The sequence below is a fragment of the Agelaius tricolor genome, unplaced genomic scaffold (genome assembly GCF_023055355.1).
Source record: "Agelaius tricolor isolate 1412-34295 unplaced genomic scaffold, bAgeTri1.0.p SCAF_1, whole genome shotgun sequence".
In the NCBI taxonomy this organism is placed as follows: Eukaryota; Metazoa; Chordata; class Aves; order Passeriformes; family Icteridae; genus Agelaius; species Agelaius tricolor.
The window spans coordinates 89,778,191-89,801,808 of NW_027269261.1; the positions used below are offsets into that span (position 1 = coordinate 89,778,191).

At 36.9% G+C, this 23,618-nt stretch overlaps 1 protein-coding gene across 3 annotated transcripts in view; it reads right to left on the reverse strand.

The window, feature by feature from the left end:
- Positions 1-19,458, reverse strand: part of BMP5 (bone morphogenetic protein 5) — a 55,236-nt gene extending 35,778 nt beyond the window's left edge. For 2 of the 3 annotated variants that reach the window (XM_071442752.1, XM_071442744.1), the window contains exon 1: positions 18,557-19,458. In XM_071442752.1, the coding sequence (XP_071298853.1) occupies positions 18,557-19,040 (484 nt within the window). In that variant the 5' untranslated portion in view covers positions 19,041-19,458. The remainder of the gene's footprint in view (positions 1-18,556) is intronic. The other variant, XM_071442761.1, reaches the window with a different exon arrangement.
- Between the last annotated feature and the right edge of the window lie 4,160 nt (positions 19,459-23,618).

Consider the following 23,618-nt stretch of genomic DNA (forward strand, 5'->3'; position numbering starts at 1 on the left):
AAAGCATACCTTTCATTTTTTCACCCTGGAAGTCCTAAATATGTACAATCTAGTCAATATTGAAGTAAGTGGCAGCCATTTCATCCCATTCATTGGCCTTTGAATGAGGATTACAGTCTCTAGAAAAGGTTTTGAATCAGGTGAACTTTTAAAATCCAAGAATGAAGAAAAAAAACTTCCCAAAGTAGTGATTAAAAAAAAAAAAAGCAGCAGACTATGATTCTACTTCTCTGAGCACTACTGCTTCACTAGGTTTATCTGTTTTTTAGAATGGTAAGTTTCCTGATGTGAACTCAGGGAATCTATTTTGAGTTAGACGTTGAGATTGAAAAAAACAGTCACCTGTCCTTAAAGCATTGCTTTGGACAGCAGAGATGGCTGCCTGATATGGTCAGTGGAGAGACAATTCTGTTTGTTAAGGGTCAGTTGTCTTGTACCAGCCAGTAAACAGAACAAGAGTTTGTTTACATTTCCTCTTTGGTCCACTGCAGCTCCAGTGGATAGTCCTTGCTCAAAGGACAGTTCAATCCTTATCAGCTGATTTCAGTGACTGTGTCCTAACTGCCAGGATGCCAGTAACCCAGAAATGGGACATCCCGAGAAGAAATGCAGGGGTTGAGGTCCAAAATGAGAATGAAATGGGTTTTTGTTCCCACACCTGACTTCTTTTTATTATGTGACATTAGACATTTACCATTTACATCACCATAATCAATTCAGCTGAGTATTTTAACTACAAAACTTCCCCGCTGCATGTCTTCCATTTAGGTTGAAGTAGTTGTCACCTCAGAAACATGGTGGGATGGCTTGCACAACTGGAGTGCTGCTAAAGATGGCTATAAACTCTTGAGAAGGCATAGGCAAGGAAGGAGAGAGTGAGGCAGCCCTCTATATTAGGAATGTTTTAATTGCCTAGAACTTAATTATGGTGACAGCAGGGTTGAGTGCTTATAGGTAAGGCAAATGGCAGATATCCAGGTAGGAGTCTGCTACAGACCATCCAGCCAGGATGGAGAGGCAAATGAAATGTTCTACAAGCAGCTGGGAGAAGTCTCCCAGTCACCAGCCCTTGTTCTCATGGGGGACTTCAACTTACCAGCTGTCTGCTGGAAATACAACACAGCAGAGAGAAAACAGTTTAGGAGGTTCCTGGAACGTGTGGAAGAGAACCCACTCACACAGCTGGTGAGGGATTCAGCTAGGGAAGGTGGATATGCTGGTAGTGAACAGAGAATCACTGGTGGGTGATGTGATAGTTAGAGGCCTCTTTGGCACAGCAAACACAGAATTATGGGGTTTTAATGGAGTTTTTAATTCTGAAGAAGTAAGGTAGTGGGTCAGCAGAACTGCTCTTCTGGACTTCCTGAGGGCAGACTTTTGCCTGTTTAGCAGGCTGGTTGGCAGAGGCCCTTGGGAGGCAGAGTGAAGGACAAAGGAGTCCAGAAAAGATGGACGTCCTTCACGAGAGAGATCTGAAAGACCAGGAGCAGGCTGTCCCCATGTGCCAAAAAAACAGTCAGTGGGGAAGAGGAGCAGCCTGCCTGAACAAAGAGATTTGGCTGGAAATCTGAAAAAAAAAGGGGAGTTTATGCACTTTGAAAGAAGGGCCGGGAAATCAGAAGGACTCCAAGTATGCATGAGGTTATGCAGAGAGAAAATTAGAAGGGCCAAAACCCAACTATAATGTAATCTGGGCACTGCCTTAAAACACAATGAAAAGGTTGTTGTAAATAGATCAGCAACAAATGGAGTGCAAAGGAGAATCTCCATGCTATTGGATGTGGGGAAAAACACAGTGACAAAGGATGAGGAAAAGGCTGCAGTACTTGATGTCTTCTTTGTCTCAGCCTTTAATAGAGTTGGGCCAGTTGTTCTCTGGGTGCCAGCTCCCTGAGGCTGAAGACAGGTACAGGGAGCATAATGAAGCCCTCAAAGTGATGGACTTTTCAGTGAATGTTTAATACTTTGAGTCAACGGTCCTTTCTCAATATAAATGATTCTATATGAAAAATGTAGGCAGAGGTTGAAAACAGGAGTCCCCAAATTACATTCCACACATATCCTACCTTAGACATGAAAGTCATTGTCAGAAACTTAATCTACATTCAGATCCCCTTCCAACTGGAGCAAAGCTGTTTCCCTTATAAGTAGGGATTTTGCTTAATTAGAAAGGGCAAGGCTGGAGTTTTTTTTTTCATTGCAACAGTTCTGTTTCTTAAAAACTGATTTATTGCAGTACTTTTTAGTTGAGTTTCTCTGCATTTATTATAATTCTATTGGTTGTATTTAAAGTAATTATATATTTACAGATGTGGTTTTGAAATAATAATGTAAATTACTTTCACATGAAACTTTCTTTTCAAAACACAAAGAATAAAGTTTGATCAGTCATGTACAGAAGCTAGATACACTGCTGTAAATTTAGAGTTATTTCACTAAATCCTTTATTTTCAGGTCAGCTACTGACATCAATGAGCAACATTTTCCTATTTTGTTTACCAAAATTAGAGGCAGTTTGAAAATTGTTTGATGAAATACTATGCAGTTAGTGACAGTTTTAAAAAATTAAATACTTATTGAATCCAAATTTTTAGTGGTTGAACATGCCTTCTATAATTGAACAGACATACTGAACTGTATAAATTGCATAGTAATTAAAATCAAGTCAATGAAAACACCTTCAACAATGGCAATATAAAGCAAGAAGGAAAAGAAAAAGGACAATAAAAAAAATCAAACAAAACACCAATTGCCTTTTTTCTTTTTTCAAAGCAAATATTATTTCACTTATTGTTTTTTTCTCTTTAACCCTCAAAGAAATGCATTTCAAAATCCCATAATTTATAAAAAAAGAAAAAGTTATACTGTATGAATGTATTTTAATCAAGCACTTAGTATTACATCTTTTGAGAGTGCTGTTCTATTATTAAAATGTTCATTTCTTCATTTTGTTATTGTAGTCAATAAGATCTCATAGATCCTTGCCAATTAACAAAACACACATTCAGAAACTCCAAATACTGTAAAGACTAAAATATTAAGGTGGACTTTCAAATTATGTGATTTCTACTTTCTAATCCCCTCAAAATGTGCATGCAATATTTTACATTTATAAATAAATGTAAATTAAAAATAAATGTTTCACTTTAGTAAGTGATAGACAGTACTCAGGTAAATAATGAAAGTAATACACCCATGCTAATATATAAGTGAATATGTAAAAGGATAAGTTTCTTTTTTTTTCTTCCATGAATTATTTTCAGAATTAAAACTCAGTTAATAGTTAAAAGCTTCCAGCATTCACCATGAGAAGGAAAGAGTTCCCAGAAACCATGTAACAGTGCCTGCCAGCAACTTTTATAAGCAGATACCTAAAGAAATGCCTCCATCAAAGAGGCATAACTGGGCTTGGCTTTCTCACACACAACCTCCCAGGTGATCTGGACACTGTGAGATTACCCATGATACCTTCTTGCTACTTTACATTAAATTATGGAGTGAAGCACAAGTTTTAATGAAATTGCTGGTCTTCATTCAAGAGCCAATGTTTTGTTAAAAATTTCATTGCTAAACATGTGTTATTCATTCAATTTACTCTTCCAAGTCAAATGCACTTGCTCAACAAGTCAAAACAAGTGCTGCACTGCAGCTGGTCCAATGATAATTAAATGCTGGAAGGCTTTCAGTTGTTGATACAAAATAAGTGGGAAAGCAACACCCTGCCTTTCTTATGCTGCCTTGAACCCGGCGAAAACAAGAGGAGAAGTAACCAGACAAAGAGATTGAGTTCTAGAAGTGAACAGAACTTTGAGAGTCTAAGGTTGGGTACTGTCACAATCCTAACATAAAAGATAGTTGGCAATGTGATTCCTCAAAATCTCCTTTTTCTGATAGTTTTGACTGTATAGTGCACTGTATCTTTCAATCTGACAAATGCAAATCTTTCACTCCAGTTGTTCAGCTGTAGCACAAAGCACAGCAAAGGATACAACTGCACATATGTGCTATTTAATCTCTAATAAATAAGGACCCTGTGGTTTCTTTGTTGTTTTAAGACACACCATATTACAAAGGCACTCCAATCACAAATACATGTGTTAATCTAAATCTATTAGATTTCTGATTGCATTCAGTTTCATCAGTGATAAATAAATCTTTACTTGGAAAAAAAGAACTCCACAAAGAACCCTCTATTACGTAGTTCTGAGCTAATGCATAGATAAATTAGCTAATCCTTACACCACCCCCACTTCAGGTTGCTAATTTTGCCTGCTGTTTTCAAAGATGTCTATTTTGCCTCACCTTTGGCAAAGCCAGTAAATTTTGATACCATCTGTCAATAGACTTCCATTTTTTCTCACATTTAATTCTGTTTTTCTATAATCACAGATCATCACAAAGAAAACTAACAATTATTGCCAGGTTTCTGACTGTGTGTGAAAGTCAGGATGTCAGATCAACACAACCTCAAGGTTAACAAATGACAGAAAAAAAGATCCCTCTTGGGTTCAGCTGCAACTGAATAGAAACAAAAGTTATACCTCTGGGATCCAATGGTCAGAAAATAGGTGTAAGTTATAACTGTTTTGACACTGTAAAAGTATACAGATGGAACATAACTTCTGAGGAGGGTGAAAGGGCATATATCATCATAGGGCAACTGGCAGGGGAGGAAAAGCTAAACATTAAAGTGCACTCTATCTTCTCACATCTCCTCAGTTTCTGCTCATGTTAACCCTCTGCTCACTTCCAGCCAGAGGTGGCAAGCCACTCTACCATTTACCATTCACCCATGTTGTCTAATAAACTCCATCTCTTCTCTGCTATGGAATTTGTTAGAAATGCTTCCATGGAAGTTGTGTCTGAACATTAAGCTGGATATGACTGGACAGGCAATCTTTTCTGCTTACTCTGTGCTCACATCTGAGTATTTTAATATTACCCATACCCATTAACACTGACCAAACATTCCAAAGAAACAGTCCAGCTGTAACAAGGATAAAGAAGGAAGCCCTCAAGAACATCTCATTTAGAAAGTAGAAGAAGGCTTCTTTACATATAAGAAATCAAAAAATTTTGCCAGACTATATTATAGACAGGATATTAAATACAGTTGCAAAAAATAGCTGCTGACAGGCCATGCACTTAGTTATTCTGTCAGCTTGGCTCAAATAAAATCAGAAGTCCTCTGATTTATACTTTGGTTGCAAAAATGTATACTGGGCTAATCACTACACTGAGCCATCTCCTTAAAATTAAAAATGTAAGGAGACTAAGCTTCACTTTTATCATCTGTTGGCCCTCGTTTTGCAGGTTTGTCCAGCACACTCTTGCTGTTGTCCAGCACCAAGGAGCCACCTAGGAGAGCCTAAGAGGTGGTGCTGAGAAACAGAGCAACGGGGCCAGAAGCACAGCAGGGGCAGGACCTCACAGACATTGCACTGGAAGAAAATGGGAGGAAGATGAGGAGGAAGAGCAGATAGGAGACTGGCCTGGGGTGGTCAGAAATGGCACTTTCAGATGGCAGGTTTTAACAGCCAGTTTGGGATCTGTCTGTGGTTGTAACATCTTGTTAATACGGATACAAAATGTACCCTCTCCTCTGTAGCTCTGTCAGTCTAATCTGACCATGACTTATGCCCACAGAGATAATTTCACCCCCATATGGAATAAGTCCTCTCAAAAAGAAGGAAATAATTGTGGGTTGTTTTTTTTTTCCCTGAAAGAAGCTTAAAATTTACCAAAGCTAATTATCTTTTTGACCCTTTTTCTGGGCAGAAACTCACTGATGGTTAGTGAATAAAATACCTCTGGACTGGCCATTCAGCATTACACCTGCACTGCCAAAGGAAAGGAAAAACAATCTTCACAAACAATGTGATGAGCTCAGATTAACTTCAGGTAACACGACAGTAGGTTGCAATCCCTCATGGTAGATTCTTTTGGAGATTTGGGGAGAGAGACACAGGAGGCTCAAAATGACATAACAAGCAAGAAACTAATTTCCAAAGTAGAAAGTATGACATTTTGAGCACACAGTACTGTTCATCCAACAATTGTCTGATGCAAGATCATCACTCCTCTCTGAAAAAGACCCAATGATTGATGTCAATGTACAAGACAAGAGTAAGGTCCCCCTTCTTTGTAGCTACTCTGTCACAGAGTCACAGAGAGGCTGTGCTTGGAGGGTACTTGAGGAGATCATCTGCTCCTGGCTCAGGCACAGCCACCTAGGGCTGGTTGCCCAGGACTGTGGACATGCTTGTAATATTTCTGCATTCCAGTGTTATTCCACCTAGGACTGCATTTCTCCTATTCCTCGCACAGTTACTTACAAACACAATACCTAAGCCGATAGTAGAGGTATTACACCTATACACACCTACAATCGTGCTGTAGGTGTAACACTTCTCTGTAACAGCAAAGATGGTTTCCTGGAGCTTGTATTCTGCTGAGCTGATGTGCCCCAGTAAAACTTGTATGTCTTCCTGAGCAGAAGGTAAGAATGAGCAGGGAGTGGGAACCTGACCTGCAATCTTTTTAATACCACACCACTAAGAATATTTCACATGCATTTTGTAGCAGCTGATCAACCTTTGCCCATGCTTGTGCTAAACCTGTGTTTCCACTAGTTTGGAAGTGACAACTGCTCTAATCTCTGGGGATAGGCTTAAAAAGTAAAAAACTCCCTTTGTCAATCTGGAAGCAACACAGCCTCGTCTTTTGGATACATGCTTTCATTCCCATTTTGATGAAAACAAGCTCCCTACCTGCAGACAAGGAGAAGCCGCATGATTTAATTGAGGTTGTGGTAAATCTCACTGATATAATGATATAATGTTAATGATATAGTGATATGTTAATAAAAGAAGCTTCATTAATGTACAGCAGCAGATGGTAATGTAAATACAGCATGAACAGATCATAACTTGTTTGGCAGCTGTGCCCATGGAGCCAAGATTTCAGTTCATGAGTGCTCCTGTGTACTGGTTCCAGTTGAGTAATGAACGCCTTTTAGACAAGGTCTCCCATGCACACACACATCCTAATAGAACATCTTTTGTATTTTGCATTTATAAGGAATACATACAAATATGGAGGAAGTGGAACACAACTGTTGGGCAATCAAAATAGTGGCAGTATGCTGTCAATCCTAATGACACTAGTCTCTTCATTGTGGCCCAATGAATTGCTGCATGAACTTGAATTTACCAGCATCAAGATTAGCTCAGTTGGCAAGAGCATGGTGATAATATGACCAAGGCTTGGGGGTCCAATCCCCATATAGGCCATTCACTCAAGAGTTGCACTTCATTCTTGTGGGTCCCTTTCAACTCTGAATATTCTGTGATCTCTGTCTTTATAATTTACTACACAACATCAATTGCCTCTGGATTTTGTATTAACACATATCTATATTTCTATAGAAAAAAATATATATACATATATTTTACAAAATTATAAAGATATTTAAGATATACTTACTTAAATTAAAAATTTGATATATCTAAAAATGTTTGTCCTTGTAAATGGGATCTCATTATTATATATGGCCTCATTAAACATGATTATTAATTCAATAGTTTAAGAAGTGATGAAAAAAATTACCTTTTTAAGAACCATAGTTGATAGCTATAGGATATAATATAGGAGATAACTAAAAAAATTAAAGAAAATAATTTATTATGAAATAATAATGTAATTTTAAATTACTGTGATATACAATACTGTATAGTGTCACGTTATATTAACTCTCAAAATTCTGAAAACTAAATCAGTGCTTCCTGAATGTCATCATATTTAACTGCATGTTTCCAGGTATATTTTCTATTGCTTAGCACCCAAAAGGATTTAAAAATTATGATCTTTTAAATACCTTACTATGACATCCAGCAAATTCCGTGTTTTATTTTTAATCACATAGGCTTGTAATTTAAATCAATACACAAAAAACATTTAACTATGTAAAAGCAATTGTGTCTAGTTGAACTATAGGTTTAACCTTTGCTATATGAAAGACAGCACAAAGTTTTAGCTTTCACAGTAGTGTTCAGTTCACAGTGACAACCATGGGCAGTACTGCATCAGCCAAAGAGCTCACAGCACAGCCCTAAGTAACTTATATTCTTTATCTAGAATTTGACTCATGCTGGATGATAAACCATTGCAATAATGCCATAATGATGTGCAATTAACCACTACAAACAATTAATTTTTTATGGCACTTCATTCTGCAAGAAGTCTATTGATCACTGTTATAATAAAGCAAAATTGAAGGTGTATTCTTTTGCCTTGCCTTAAAATTTTGGGACTAGATTTTTTCCTGCTAATGGTAATTTTATAGCTTTTATTCCCTTTTTCCTTACTGTATTTTTGGAAATCAAGTTTACTGCAAATTTGTGGAAAGTAAGCTATAGAACAACAACAGAAAAGACACACACACACACACACCCCCACCCCCATATATATATTATCACTAGAGAGAAGTGATATGGCCTATGCCATGTGTTTCAAAAGCCGTCAGCTATATGAAAAGCATTGTAAAATAAGAAGTGCTTGAAGTTGCTTTCTGAGCCTTTAGACTGACCATTTTCAAGAACTGCAGCTCTTTCTGGATGTTGATTTGTTTTAATTTTTGGGTTTCTGCAGCTGCAGGGGATAATTGCTGATCTTTAATGAAACCTTAGATGTGCTCATAAATCATCAATGCACAGAAAATCTCATAGCAAATATTATCTAAGTCTTAAAAGACTCGTGGGAGCTGGCAATTCTATGGAAGCATAAGAAACTGTGAAATTTTGGAAAACTACAGAGATATCATTTGTGCAAACAGAGGCTACTCTCTTTTATATCATCAAATGTGAACTTCTGCCCTTGCAGTACTGTTGATATCTCACTCCTTTCTTGATCTCTTTGGAGAAACAAAAAAAAGTGTGATTTTATTCACAGAAGTACCAACAATCCTAAATGGAAAAGGACTGGTTTAAGGACCTAATTTTGCCATCGACTGGACAAGCCACAGCTCTCATCAGCCTCACTACAAGATTACTCAGCACCTCATACCACTGAATTCTGCTGCCGTTTTAGTCTTCAGGTCTTTGGAGCAGATCCATAAACTCGCCTCCTTATTTCAAAATGTTACAACAGGATGTAATTAAGTACAATTAACAAGGAGGTCAAATGGTCATCTGATAAACACTGGTCCAAACAGGCAGCTTGAAAGGTCAGGGCTGTTAAAACCACATAGTATTGATGGGAAAGAATATTATGATTTAAGGAGGAAAAAATTCCAGTGACTAAAACTGAAGAGATTTACATGCTTTCTATATTACATACACAAAGCCATGCACACAGACTGATATGCATGCACACATGACTCAGAGACACACAAACCTATATTCTGAGGACAAGAGCTAAGCTAGCCACACTTCCTCTCTTCACTACACCAGAACAAAAATCTCAGTTTTGGTGCTTACATTCCAGTGCCTCTTTCTCATTTTCATTATTTTGTAAACTGTAGTTTAAGAACAGCAAACTTGTTGCCCTTATAGAAGAGCCTTTTTAGCCCTTTCTAAAATAAAATTTGAGATCACCATGATGAAATGCAAGGTGTTGTGAGGCTTTTAGAAGCAAAGTATTTTACAGAGCACACAGCCAGAGTAAAACACAAAAGCTGTAACAGTCCTCTGCAACTTCAAAGAATGGCAATGCACAGAAGAGAAAATGAACTCAGGAGTGTTTGCCCATCTTCATTTTATGGACTGGAAAACAGAAGCACACTGTTTTCATTCTCTATCTGAGGCTCTTCAGGATTTTCCTATTAGGTTGCTCTGATATTTCACTCTGACTCAGCTGGGGTGGGACTGACTCACTGCAAAACCTTTGCATACATTTAATTTTCATGTATGAGGCACAAGGTAACCTGGTCAGGAGCAGCATATTAACCTTTGGGATCACTGGTAGGTTATGACTTGTAGTTTTTGACAAATATTCCAGCTGAGCTAACCTTGGGAACAACCTTCCCAGAGCTATGTTCCTGCTGGATCTCCACCATCCTAAATCACCCCAAAGACTACAGCTGGTTTGGGGTTGTACGCTGGGCTTGGACTTGCTCCCACAGCAATATCATCCACACTTCTGTTCTCCCACTCGTTCAATTTCTCAGCAGCTAGTGTTTTTGAAAACTGTGCCACCAGAATCTCATGGCTCTAGGCACCAGATACCATCAGATACCATCTGCCCACTGCTCCAAAATCAGAGTCCCTGCTAATTCAGTGTCCCTGCTCTTTTGTTTCTAAGGCCTAGAACAAAACAGAAATAGGTTTTTTTCCCAGAATTTTATTCTTTCTCAGAACAGAATTTAACACCTCTAAGTCCAAAAATTATGCCATTCACAATTGAAAAAGTCCAATAAAATGAATTTTTTTAATTTATTTTGCAGTATCTTATAGTGGCATACCCCATGTGTATTTCCCCTCCATTTTTGTTTTAATGGGTATGCCTAGCCAAATTGCTCTTAATTTACAATAATTACTCTGGAATAGGGGTACAGGTTTACCAAATCATATGAATTTAACTTCATTAATTTGACTACAGTCAAATATCTGAGGAATTAAAACAACAACAATTTAATTTAATTGACCCAGTCAACAAAGGGATATAATTACAGAATCATCAAAGCTGGAAAAGACCTTAAGGTTCTCATGGAGTCTGAATAAGTAATATTGTTAAGTCAGATAAGGATAAACCTTACAGAAATTTCAGTTGTACAAATTTCTTCCTCATCCTGACTCTCCTTGAATAAGAAAATGACGTGGCATTTCGCTTCTGCAAAGTCACTGGTTATTAGCTACAAATACATATCATGAACCAGCACTAGCTGTCCTGGTTAGTTTTCTAGGCTCTGACTCATTAATAATTTTTGCCTCAGTTTGCCTTGAATTACAGTGGGAAAAAAGTAGAACCACATTTTGGTAAGGTACCACATGTGCCTCATATACCACATGTGTATTAAGTGCTATAGTAGTGGTTAATAAAGCCAGGTTCTTGATCTCTTGGACCAGAATAATTGCTCAAAAAGAGCTGGGAACTAAACACCAAAATTCACCTCTTGGAGCATCTCTCAATAACTAGGAAATTTCCAAGTGGAAAGCTGAGCTACAAAATCTAACCTTTTCTACTTTTATTACAGTCATGTTTTGTATAGAAAAAAATTCATAATTCAGTACAAAAAAAACCAGCTCTTGCTTGGTGTACCCCACCCACAAACTTAAATAATGTAGTTGTCAGGGTTGACAAGTTCTGCCTGCTGTAGCATTTCTGTGTTTTATAGGAAATTTTAACCAGGGGTGTTATTTTAAGAGATGAGCAAATAGGGAAACCCCATGGCCTAGCCAATAAATATGAACTTTAGGTGCAATGGAGCACTCATAAATATGACTCAGAACAAGGGGATTCATTGTTTCTCCTGACCCCTCTTAGCTGCTCCTCTGATCTCAACCTCTGTGTGCGTCATGGCAGCCCTCATCCTTTAACCTGCGGTTTTTAAAAGCAGCTTCTAAGTTATTTACGGCTGCAAACGTGAGTAGCCCGTCTGTGTACTCCCAGCACACACATACCGAAGGCTGGGGGGAGCTGCATTTTGTTTTGCAAGGATGAAGAGTTTTTCCTGGGAAGCCAAGTGCCTGGGGAGGCTGAGGTAGCTGCTCTGACACAAGGGATTCAGGAGAAAAGTGCTCTCTTTGCCTTCAAGGCTTACTCAGAGAAGAAACCCACAGCTCTGCTAATTTTGCCTTTCATTTGTACAGTATCTCTCTTTATCATGCTCTTTGCTCTTTCTCCATTGCATTCACCTTCTCCCTACATGACTCTCCTACTGGCATGGGAAATGCTCTCAGTGCTGCAACATCATGCTCCACATGAGGCACGGAGGGGCAGGACTAAATCTTCCAGCAATTTCTGCAGAGGCTGTTTCTCTGTTGTGAACCTTTCCCATGGTATCCAGCCCTGCATGTTGGCTGCTACCTACTGGGAAGAGGGATGTCCTCCTTCTAAAGCCTAGCCTATGCTTTGCTGCTTTTCTGTCATGCTTGCTCTCATTCCCTCCCTCTCCATCTCCTGCACTGTCGCCTGGACTCACCACTTCTCAGCCTTTAATCCTTTCTGCAGCCAAATGCCACTGACATAAAACTAAAGTTCAGTGACCCTGCCCATGCAGCAGGGGTTAGAGACAAGGGAAAGGACAAGGAGGAGAGGATAGGGAAAAGTGTGGGAAATAATTATAAAGTCTGGTAGCAGCCAGAGCTCTCCTGAAGCCCTGGGGAGCCTTTCTTTAGCTGGAGGCTGCAATTGGCACTTCATAAACTGTTCATTCTCAGCTATGTGGAAACACCAGACAACACCTAGAATGATCAGACTGCAATCAATCATCTTTTTTCCAAATTCTATTAGTATGTGGGCCTATGAAAGCAAGCTGAAAGGAACTGCCATGGCTACAGAGAAAAGAGAAGGGAACTGCCCCTGTCATAATTACCACCATTACTCAGGCAGTAAGTAGGCAGGTAGCCACAGTAAAATTCTTTGCATGAGTTAACATTCAGAGAAAATAATAACAGGAGCAATAAGTGTGGGAGATGGCATAGATGCCAAAGTTGTCCAGTTATGTTAGAAAACAACCCAGAGTTTAGGGAGAGAACCAAGAGGCTCTCCATCCAATCCATGGCAGGATTCCTCCCCTAATACTCTTCACACAGAGATGTCTTCACAAGCCTGCCTTTTTCTCTTTCATGGTTAGCCAGAGTCACTGCCAGATTGTGTTTTCCTGGGAAAATATGCACTGTACAATACATGCAATCCCCCAAACCCCACCCAAAGTCTGTGTTTAGTCTGGAAAGGAACACTTTCTAAAGAAGAAGCGGAACTGGGTCAGCCGTTCTTCCCAATGGGAAAAATATTAATAATAATATATATTTTTATATATCCATACATATATATAGCTTTTCACCATGCACGTCTAACCATCTGCTAAATCAGTTTCTCTTCAGTTATCTGCAAATTCTTTCAAACCTGTCGGCAAGGAGAGTCAGACAGTTTTATACTCCAGTTAATGGAGAGCTTGACATTTTTTTGGCTGGGTAGATACAATAATTTACTTGGATTTAAAGTGTTAACTTTGGCAAAAAAATTAATTACAGTTATAAAAACATTATTTTGTTAGATGATATTTATGGATCACACAAACCTATTTTGAGGTAGAGCTATATAGTACTTCAGATTCATGTAACTTGAGAGATTTCAAAGGAAATATAAAGTATTTCAATATAAAACAACAAAGGTAGTGCAATTCAGAAAAGGGGTATGGAGGATATTTCTTTCTAAAAATTAAAAGCAATCTCCAAAAACCTGTTCTGCCACTGCACAAAAATTGGTTAAAACTATAATGAATTGTAAGTATTGGATGAGGATTTTTAGCTCATGTAATCCTGTGAGTAAAGTCCTTTTGTTCTAGAAACAAAAAAAGTATTTTACGAAGAGTTGTCTTAATATTTAATTTGATCATAGAAAATTATTTCATAATTCATAGTTATTTTTAATGCCTGACTGTACTAGGTCTCATGAAATTCATTCCGTTCACTCACTGCGTGATAAAAATTTAATAAAGGGAAAAAAAATCTTAGAATTTCGAGATGTCAAGTGATGTCTACTTCGAATGAAAATTAAGTGAGACCTCCTTGATCTAATTTGCTCTAAATGTTATGTAAAACAGTGAAAAATGACACCCTATTGACTTGGGGTTGCCATTGAATAAAAGCTTCACAGACGTTTTCTCATTTTTTCTCAGTATTGATCCAATTCCACAATTAAAGACATGGGGTCTATTTGTAATTTAACAAGCTTTATCTCTGCAATAGCATCCCTCTGTTCAAGGCAAGATAATAGTGCTCTTTCCATCACTTCAGCTAAGGCTGTGTCAATATTTTCATTAGAAGCCTGGCTTTATACACTAAAACTGTACCACAGCCAAAGAAATTCATGTACGGTTAAAATTAAGACAGCAGCATCTGAAATCCTGTGGAAAAGAAAGAAAGTGTGCTCATTCCTGAGCTTTAGGAGAGAAGTTAATGATCCTGAGGCCTTTTTGCATGTATCCTTCAAACCCCTTCCTCAGCTCCTGGCATTTTATAGCTTAGCACTCCATATTCCTCGCTGATGATATGTTAGCTGTGAGTGGAAGGTTGTAGAAACTGAATTAGTTTAATTTAAGAAACGAGCTACTATGTATGCTCAGGGTCTAATTGCAGTAAGGAATACTTTCTTTTTCATGTGTAACAAAAATATATTTTTACAGGTATTTGGTGTGGATTGATGTACTATAGGTTTCTCAAAGTAGCTGTAAAATTTGTTCTATATCATGTTAGCATTCTCCAGTGAACACAATGGGCTATAAATCTTTTGAATTTATGTATTTACTTAATGATTCAGGTTTTAAAGAAGCATATAATCTGTAAAACAGTGTTCAAAGTTGGGATAGAGAAGCTGGAGAAATATGAACAGTCTTCTCTGCCTCAGACAAAATTTCCATTGATTTCAGTGTCTGGTTTAAGAACTGAACACAGCACATGCGGTTTCAAAATTATTCTAAGATTGTGGAATCATTCACATTGTCTGTGAAGAAGAAAAAATGTCTTTCTGAGGTGGGCTGGTTACTTTAAAAATCTCAGTAATTATTGTATCCTTCTCAGCACATGTATATCAGGGGTCACAAATTTTACTGTGATCTTCACATTCAAGTTTTTGAAATTAATTTTATATGCTAAAAAAGAAAACATAACAGAAAACTACAAAAGCAGATATATATCTCCCATTTTATGGAAGGTTCATATCAATTAACAGGAAAATATGAAGAAAGCAAACAGGCTCGCTTAGCAAATGTAGCAATCTGTTACGAGAAAAATTAACAAATGTGATGTAAAAAAATGAAAATACAGACCATTGGAATGGCTTGAGAAGAAACACCTAAGTATAGTGGATTTAATGATCACTTTGATGATAATGAAAAAATCAGTATTTGAAATGTTTAAATGTAGTTTGCAAAAGGGCTGCTGTTTTTCCAAGCCTCATCCATGTAGATCTATTTTATCCAATCCCCCTCTTTTTGTAAGAGGTGAAGAGTGGGAACACTAACATTTATCTTAAAAAAGTCCTTCCCTAACTAAATTTTGAGTGAGCAAAAAAGTGAGTTGGACTGCATAAGTATTATTTGCCTGTTCTCTGGGAAATGGGGTATCCTATATATATATCATTTTGGGAGACCAGCCAAAAAAGAAGATGCCAGAACTCTAAAGAGCCGGGGTTTTGCAGTAAGACAATAAAATATTATAATAGGATAAAAAAAACACCCAGTCAGGAAAACAAAGTTCTGAATTTGAAGGTGATAGAATCAGATCTTTGAAAACCCCAGTGTGTTTAGTGGAGGATTTATTCTTTGACTGCTGGACCAAACCCAGTTAACTTCTCTGTTACACTCATCAATATTTATGGCAAGTTGCCAACACACACAGTCTTATACAAAACACAAGACAAGACAAAGTCTCTGTCTTGTTGTATCTTTCAAGAAAGAAAGATATGGAAATTCTGATATAAATTCCAGTAGAAAAAGCAGGTGTTTACAATTTTAACTTCAGGAAAAGTAAATGTATTCTTATTTTTCTCCCTGGTTGCTTGACAGAATTATGATTGCAGTTCCCTTGATAACTATTTTCTAAATTTGTTTTTGAAAGTGAGGTATTTGCAGCTCTGACAGGTTGGGGTTTTAATCAAAGTTAGCATAAGAGTTTAATTTTTTATTCTTTAATATTAAATTATTTGCTTTTGTCTAGTTTTCCTTTACTTTTTAATCTTTTTCAGTCTTTTCAATTCTTATGCTTAATAATTTCTATCCAAACTCTCAGCTACATATTTCTTGTTTCAATATATATGTCTTAAATTGTTATAACTGGTACAACTATACACAAAAGTTTCAATTTAAAATATCATGGTGATTAATAGAGTTTTATAATTACAAATTATGTAATTAATGATGTGCAAGTATGAACATGGTGAATACTATTTTCAGAGCAGATTTATTTGATGCAAGTTGTCTGGGGCTTCAATTCTAAATCCATTTGAGTTATTGCTCTGCTGCATCAGCATTTATTGATTTTAAGGTACAGCATTAGCATTCACTTATCACTGCATATTTTTCCCCATTCTCCATTAAAAGAGCTTGCCCTCATCTGTCACAATCTCATACTGCATAAATCATATAAAATGGTTACTTGTTTCCATGATTTATTTCATTTTTATGTTAATTATACTGAAACATAGGATTGTTTAATAAAAACGTTGAAGCTAATCTATATTGGTCATCAATATTTTTTACGCATTTTACACCATGGAATGTGTGATATACCACAATATCCAACTTGCATGGAAGGGTATTCAAAGTGAATTAGGATTTAAACTAACTTAGAGCAGAGACACAATTTAATTTTACAGATGCCAAATCAAACCTGATATTTACACAGTATTTTAAGTTAATGGTGTCTATTAATATTAATCACTAGATAAATACAACGTCTCAGTCCCAGTTTTCACAGTTTTGAAACACAGGATAAGCTTTAGCTTCTCAGAATTACTTTCTTAAGGCAGCACTGGCATCCCAACAAAATAAGACAAATATTAGAAAATTCCTACCCAAGGTAAGACTCTCAGTGGAAACCTGAGTTCTTCCAGAGAAGGTTTTTGTCTGGGAAAGCACAGTAGGATCAGCCTAGGACATATCTGACTCTGAAACTTCAAAGACTTCTACTCATTCACTGCAAGAAGTCCTATTGTAATCAAAGACATTTCTGAAATCAAAGGCTAGGTCCCATGTAAATAGTCCTCAGGGATGCTGATGGAATGGTCCCTGATATATTTACAGAGGGTACTTCTCAGGACACACAAGGAATATTTTTGCAGGATCAATGCCTTGACTAATGCTGAGGATAAGAGCATTTCTGATTTTTCTGTATAACTTTACTATTTTAAATACTATTTACTATTCAGCTGACTCCAGATGCTCTGGATAAATCGAGGCACACAATGCTAATTTAAAAGTAATGCATGAGCAATATATAACTGTTTCCTAATGATATGGAACACATATTCAAAAAACAGATTCCATTTCATTCCTAACCTGCTATTTCCGGAGCAAAAACAACAAGCAAATGTATTTAGAGGTGTGGACATTTGTTACTCATAAGGAAAAAGATCTCAGACTTGAACACCTCCTTGTCAGCCAAATAACAAATGAAAAGTGATTTTATTATTATGGAAAATAAACTCTAGAATGTTACTTTACTAGAATTTTAGTATTTGGAGTATTAGTATTTACTAAAAACCTGGTAGACATAAAAAGTACAGAATGTGTGTGATAAAAGGAAGGTATTTTGGAACATGTGCCGCTGTTAAAAAGTTTCTACAGAAAGTATTACCCTGGAAAACAAGAGTTCATCAGAATTTGTTCCAGCTTATTGTGAAACTTCACATTTTCAATTAAATCTCTTGCTATTCCGGTCCAATGAGAAGTGGCTTTTTTAGCCAAATTTATGAGTCCTGCAGCATTTCAAATACTTATAAAAATACTAAATGGATTTCTTGAATTATTTGCAGCTTTCTAGATGAGACTTAAGTTGTGCTTTAGTAAAGAAATCTGTAACTGCTTTTTTCTCCTACAATGTAACTGGCAAGCATGTTTATTACACTCAGAAGCCAATATAATTTAGTTTTATCAGGGTCTCTATCAGAATTTATATAATTTTCAAAAGCATTCTTTGCTTGCATGTTTCTGGTGTTTAATACTCTACTTGTCATTTAATTTATTTATGACAGAGAAAATAAGAACCATTGTAGATTCTGAGCACCATAGCAGTATAATAAAACACAGCCTGTTGTTATTAAATAGAAATAACAAAGGAACAGCAACAGATTATTTAAAATCCAGCCATTCAACTAAAAAGATAATAAAATTCTGACTCTTAACAACAGAAAAAAACCCCACCAAATAACCTAAGAATTTTTTTTAATGGTTTAACTTTTCCCTTTTCATACCTTTCTAGGCTTTAAAATATTAACAACTGATGTTTGTTCATGTGTAAGCTTTAAGGAAAACACTGAGGGAAATAACTGAGCAATAGGCATAAGTGTTTGATTTTTAGAGATTTAAAAGAAAAGGAGTTAGTTGGCCTAAGGCTAGAATTTTCATTACATCAATGAAAGAAAGAAAACAGAAGCCAGCAGAGGGAAGTTATAGAAACTGACTTTATATAAACAGTGAGAAAAATCTTTTTCCATGGCCACCTACAATGTAGCTACTTTACCCTCCGTATGATTTTTCTTTTACCGGTGGCACCACAGCCCGGGCTCAATCCTGCTGTTTTAGAACAGGTTACAGTTCGGCCGAGAGGTTTGCCCTTCACAGGAGCAGGCTAACAGTTTGTCAGAGAGAGCAAAAACAAAAAATATTTCCACATACCTAAATTGACAAAGCTCATGACCATGTCAGCATCATTCAGAAAGTTGGTGTCCTGCAGGCTGGCTAAGGGAGGATTCTGTGTGGTCAGGGGGGTCATGCGAGATAATTGCATTCTCCGCGAATATCCATTTGGAGAGGCAGGGTATCCTTTTCGTATCCCTCTGCTCTCCCCTGCCATTGATCCCTTTAGTGAATACTCCAGCTCCTCAGAATCCTCTTCATTTGTCATGGCATTATACAGGTCCAGCATGAAGAGGGGTGCAGAAGAAGCCTGCTTTCCTGGTGAAAATGGTCTGGGTCTGTGAGGTAAACCCAGGATAGAGAGAATCTCTCTCTGAATCTCCCTTCTCTCATGGTTCCGCAGCCTCCTGTAAATAAAACTCGAATGGACATGATTGTCTCCTAAACCTCCCTGTGCGTGACCCACCAGAACCCAGCAATTCCAGAGCAAGCCCACGAAAGCTTTGAGCGCAGTTAGGTTCATCTTTGAAAAGAAAAAGAACAAGGAAAAAAAAAAAAAAAAACAACAACTTTTCTCCTACTTGTTCTGAGTTCCTATGAGGTCTGCTTTCCCAGTAGTTGAAAAACAAAATTTACCTATTCTTCATGTCAATGTCATCTCTAAACGTAACATCGTAACATCTTTGGTGATTCCTCTCCCCCCACCCTGTTTAAATATTATGGAATGTGTCAGGTTGCAGTTATTTCTAAGAAAGCTGAAATTCAGACTTCCAATTTTCCACTGTTGTTATCGTTTTTTCTGCATTTATGGAGCAGAAGACCAGTATTTTGTCAGCTGACCTAGGCATTCCTATATAAACCTTAGATAACCGGGTCTTTGGTGGGGAGCTGTATTAGCAAGAGATGTTCTTCTGACACATTGTAGTTCCCAGAGTTATCTTCCCTCGTTATTCTGAGTTCTTCGTACACCTTGCGCTCTTCCCAAGATAAAATCCTGAGTCACAGATTTGTCTTGATCTGTACCTTGGTGGTGTAACACATATTTGTCCAGCAGCCTGGAGATAACTTTAACATCTTTTGAATCTCTTGAGTGTAAAGTAATTCTAAAGCATGTACTAATCAAATTAATGTGTTGCCATGAATTTACTTGCAAAAAATAACCTTCTGTAAATCCATTCAACCCTTTTCAGCTTCTGAACTGTTATTTCCAACTGTAGCAGGCACAAATATAACAGCTCTCTTCAAGAGAGATCTAAAGACTAATGTAAGCACAACCCTGCTGGGAAAGAAGAGGCTTCTCATTGTAATTTGAAACGGGTATAGCAAAAAAGTCCTTAACCCTTCTCTTGCCAGATAGAGCTTTAAACCTCTCCCCCGTCTCTCCAATTTACAGTAATATACCTAATTTTGGCTAATGGCTGTTTTTTTCATAATAGCTTGTACAATCAATTTTAACTTTAACAACTTTAGCATACATAGATGGCATAATATGGAAGATCTTGTGAGTCTCCTTACGAGTCTACGGTTTATTAAACCTGAGTAGGAAACTCTCATAACAGACTAAAATAGCAACTCACGAATTCAAGAAAAGTTTATGTTTTAGGCAAATTTAGCAAACAAAGATGAGCTTCTTCATAAACTCTGTAGGATATTTTGTAAGTGAGGCTTGATTCACTCTTTTCTAAAAATGTTGGAAATGCAATCTGAATGAAAAGAAATTTATTCAGCAAGTAAGATTTCAAATTGTGCACAGTCAAGGCTGTAATTATGGTTATACTCGCAACTTTCATAAACTGCAATTTGCAATGATAATTTATTCAAAGAACATTTTTACTCATAAATTGCTATACTACTTTTCCCAGTAAATATGTAAAGTTAAGATTTAATCCCACAGCCTGTTATTAACTTAACTGAAGAAATAAGAATATTAAATAGATTTAAAAGCTGCTGCCAATGAAGTTAAGGTTCAGTGCAGAATTTTTTTACAGCAGGTAACTGGTGTTTTCCTCTCACTAGAACAAAATCACTGTGTTAAATTTCATACTGCTCAGATTATTGGTGGTCATTTTCCTTGCTGCTAAAATTTGCCTTTAGCCTTGAGGAGACTTTACTTTGATGAAGGGTAGGAAAAAGGGACAAAAAAGGTTTTTTGTCAACATGAAATTAGGGGGGAAAAACTAGCTATATAAAATCCATTGCTTTGGGTTTTCCTTTACATGACACCTACTCAGCAAATCACACAGTCCTTGAGTAAACTTGGGAGTGTGACAGCAAGTATAGTCACACCCTAAGAAGCCAGGAACAATTTATCTAGTATATTAAGCACAAACTTACTTTACACTCTAGTCCAGCCATCACCTAAATACAGCTGATTATCATAAATCAGCACATGTAATGCACAATGCTTCTCCCAAGAAAGGATTTATCTCATGCTAGACCTGCCGAATTGGCACTAAAATTAGGAAGATATTTAGCAAAAGTCTTGTTCTTCTTAGCAGAAGAACAATCACAATCAGAATACATTTTCTTTCCTCGCTAAGGTGTTTCTTCAAAATCTATTTGTTAAAAGAAGAGTGTTATTTCCTGTTTTTTCTTCTTTTCATTTGTTTGCTCAGTCAGTTGCAATGATAGATGAGACTTTGCCATACATACGTCTTTTCTAAATTTGGCCATCGCATAGCCTGCAACAAGACTTCTTCCTCTTTTCCAGTAATATATTTCCTTTTTTCCCTAAGCATTCATAAAAGCCAGTGGATTGATTGCTCAGAGGATTTAAGTCCTCAGCCCATCAGTATGTCCAGCAATAGAAATTTCCTATATTATGGCAAGTTACACATTAGTTAATTTTTTTTTTCATTAAAAAAGCCAAAAATGCCTTTAAATTCAAAGGTATTTTTATGTAGCAAACATCTTTCCAGACAGTAACTAAATAAGAACATATCTGAACTAGTAATCATATGTTTGATGAAAAGAGCTACTCTTATTTTTTTATGGAGCCACAACCAAACAAGTAACATAAATACAAAGCATTTATTTTACAATAACTTGCACTCCACTCAGGCACCAAATGTCCCAGACTAGAACACAGAAATATTTTTTAAGTTTTTATTAATATAAACAAAATGTCCTTTTGCATAAGCCTATATTCCATAAATACTCAGTCTTAGCATGCGTATTTCATACAGGGCAACTCTAAAATTGAAAGTCTCTGCTAAAGAAGTGAAAGGTGTCTGTAATCACAGATAGACCCCAATTTGCATTTCCAATATGAAACAATGAACATCTAAAGAAAAAATACCGTGCACAATTTCAGCATATCAAGATATAAACAGATAGACCTTTCTTTGCCAGATGCTAAACCTGGTAGCAACATAAGAAATCACTTGAACAGCCCTTACCCAGCCCTTTAAAAATAAAAGGAAGACTAAAATGGCTCCAGAAGTGAGCTCCCCTTAGGGATAGATATCTGAGAGAGGAGCACATAACCAGTGGTGCACCTGGAGAGCAGGGACTCCGAGGCAGGAAAGCAGCAGAGCACTGTGCAGGCACCCTGGCAGTACAAGATCGGAAGCAGCTGCATGAATTTCTTAAACAATGTGGCATGTATGCACATGATGAGTGAATTCAGAGCTCATTACATTTGTACTAACCTAAACAATGTTAGAGAAAATATCGTAGGGGAAGTAATGAAACCTGGGAATCCAGATCTTGCCAATCTTGCATTCCAATGGATCACCATTCACTATAATGGTGAAAAAAATTATAGCTACCCAACAGACCTCTGTAATCATTGAAGGTAGAAGTGGTTTTGTGGGCAATGCCCACTACTCAAAAATATACAAAAATCAGTGAATGGCTTCTCAGTGCAGAATCCCTTTTGTTCTCAATGTCACATCAATAGAGGGTGATTCGCCACAGCAATGTTTCTCTGCAACTGTTTGGCAAGTTAGACTAAAATGCAGACCCTCTTCAGGATATTTGCAGTCTAAATCTGAAACATATGCATGCACACAGAATAATTCTGATGGCCCTGTCCCTCCTTAATGACCAGCTAAATTTGACATTCAGATCAATATTATGCATAAACAGATGATTCAGCATTAAAAATATTTAAGTCTGTTCTTGTTACCTCCCTGCAAGGCTATTGCTGCAAAAAGTACCTGGAGAAAGACTCCTATAAAAAGGTTTCACGAGAGCTGGAGAATAATTAGTTGCTAAAGCTACAGATTCCCCAGCAAAAAGAAAGCAAGTAGTCTGAACGTCTCCTGGGGGAGGAATGTGACACTGACACCATAATTTGGCAAACCTGTTGCACTGCCTGTATCCAAGTCAGATTTAGAGTGGTATGGACTGCGTAAGGTGTACATTTCAGACTTAGGACATAAGCATGCATACGTCCAAACGTTCCAAATGTCCAATCAAAAAAACTTGTACATAACTTTCACTCAGGTTTTTATTTTATTGAGTTGGATGTTGTATGACATGTATTCTTACCCTGCTAACATAAGAATTAAGCACAAATATATTTTTCTGCATCATTGAAAGACACATCTTCTAATGCAAAGGTAATTCCATTTGCAATGGGCACAGTGTGAAAACTGGTAGAATTCATTGCAGAAATTGGCAGTTAAGAAATAAATTAACTATGACGTTTGCAAACCCCTTTTATTCAGAGTATTATTTATTTATAGAGAGAGTACTTCCATTTTATGCTACAGCAAGAGGAATCCATTGCAAAATAATACAGATTATGTGGAAGTGTTCAATACTTAGATTATAGTGCTATTTATTCAGTTACCAACCAGTTTCCTGAAAAAAAGAGTTTTTCATCCAGGTATTCAAAAGCACAGGAAAAATCACAAATCAACCTAGGAGGTAAGTTATCAAGCATTTTATAGATGGCATTTAATAGAACACTTTGTTTAAAATTTACAGAAAAGGCTCCAGCTTCAAGTACAATAATTTGTGAAGTTTGTTCTATTCACAGTACATACACAATGTTGTAAAACTATCAGCACAGAATACTCTGCAGTATTAAAATTATATTTTTCTTTAACATTAAGAAAATTGAGAAAAATAATTTTGCAATCTGCCTGAGGAC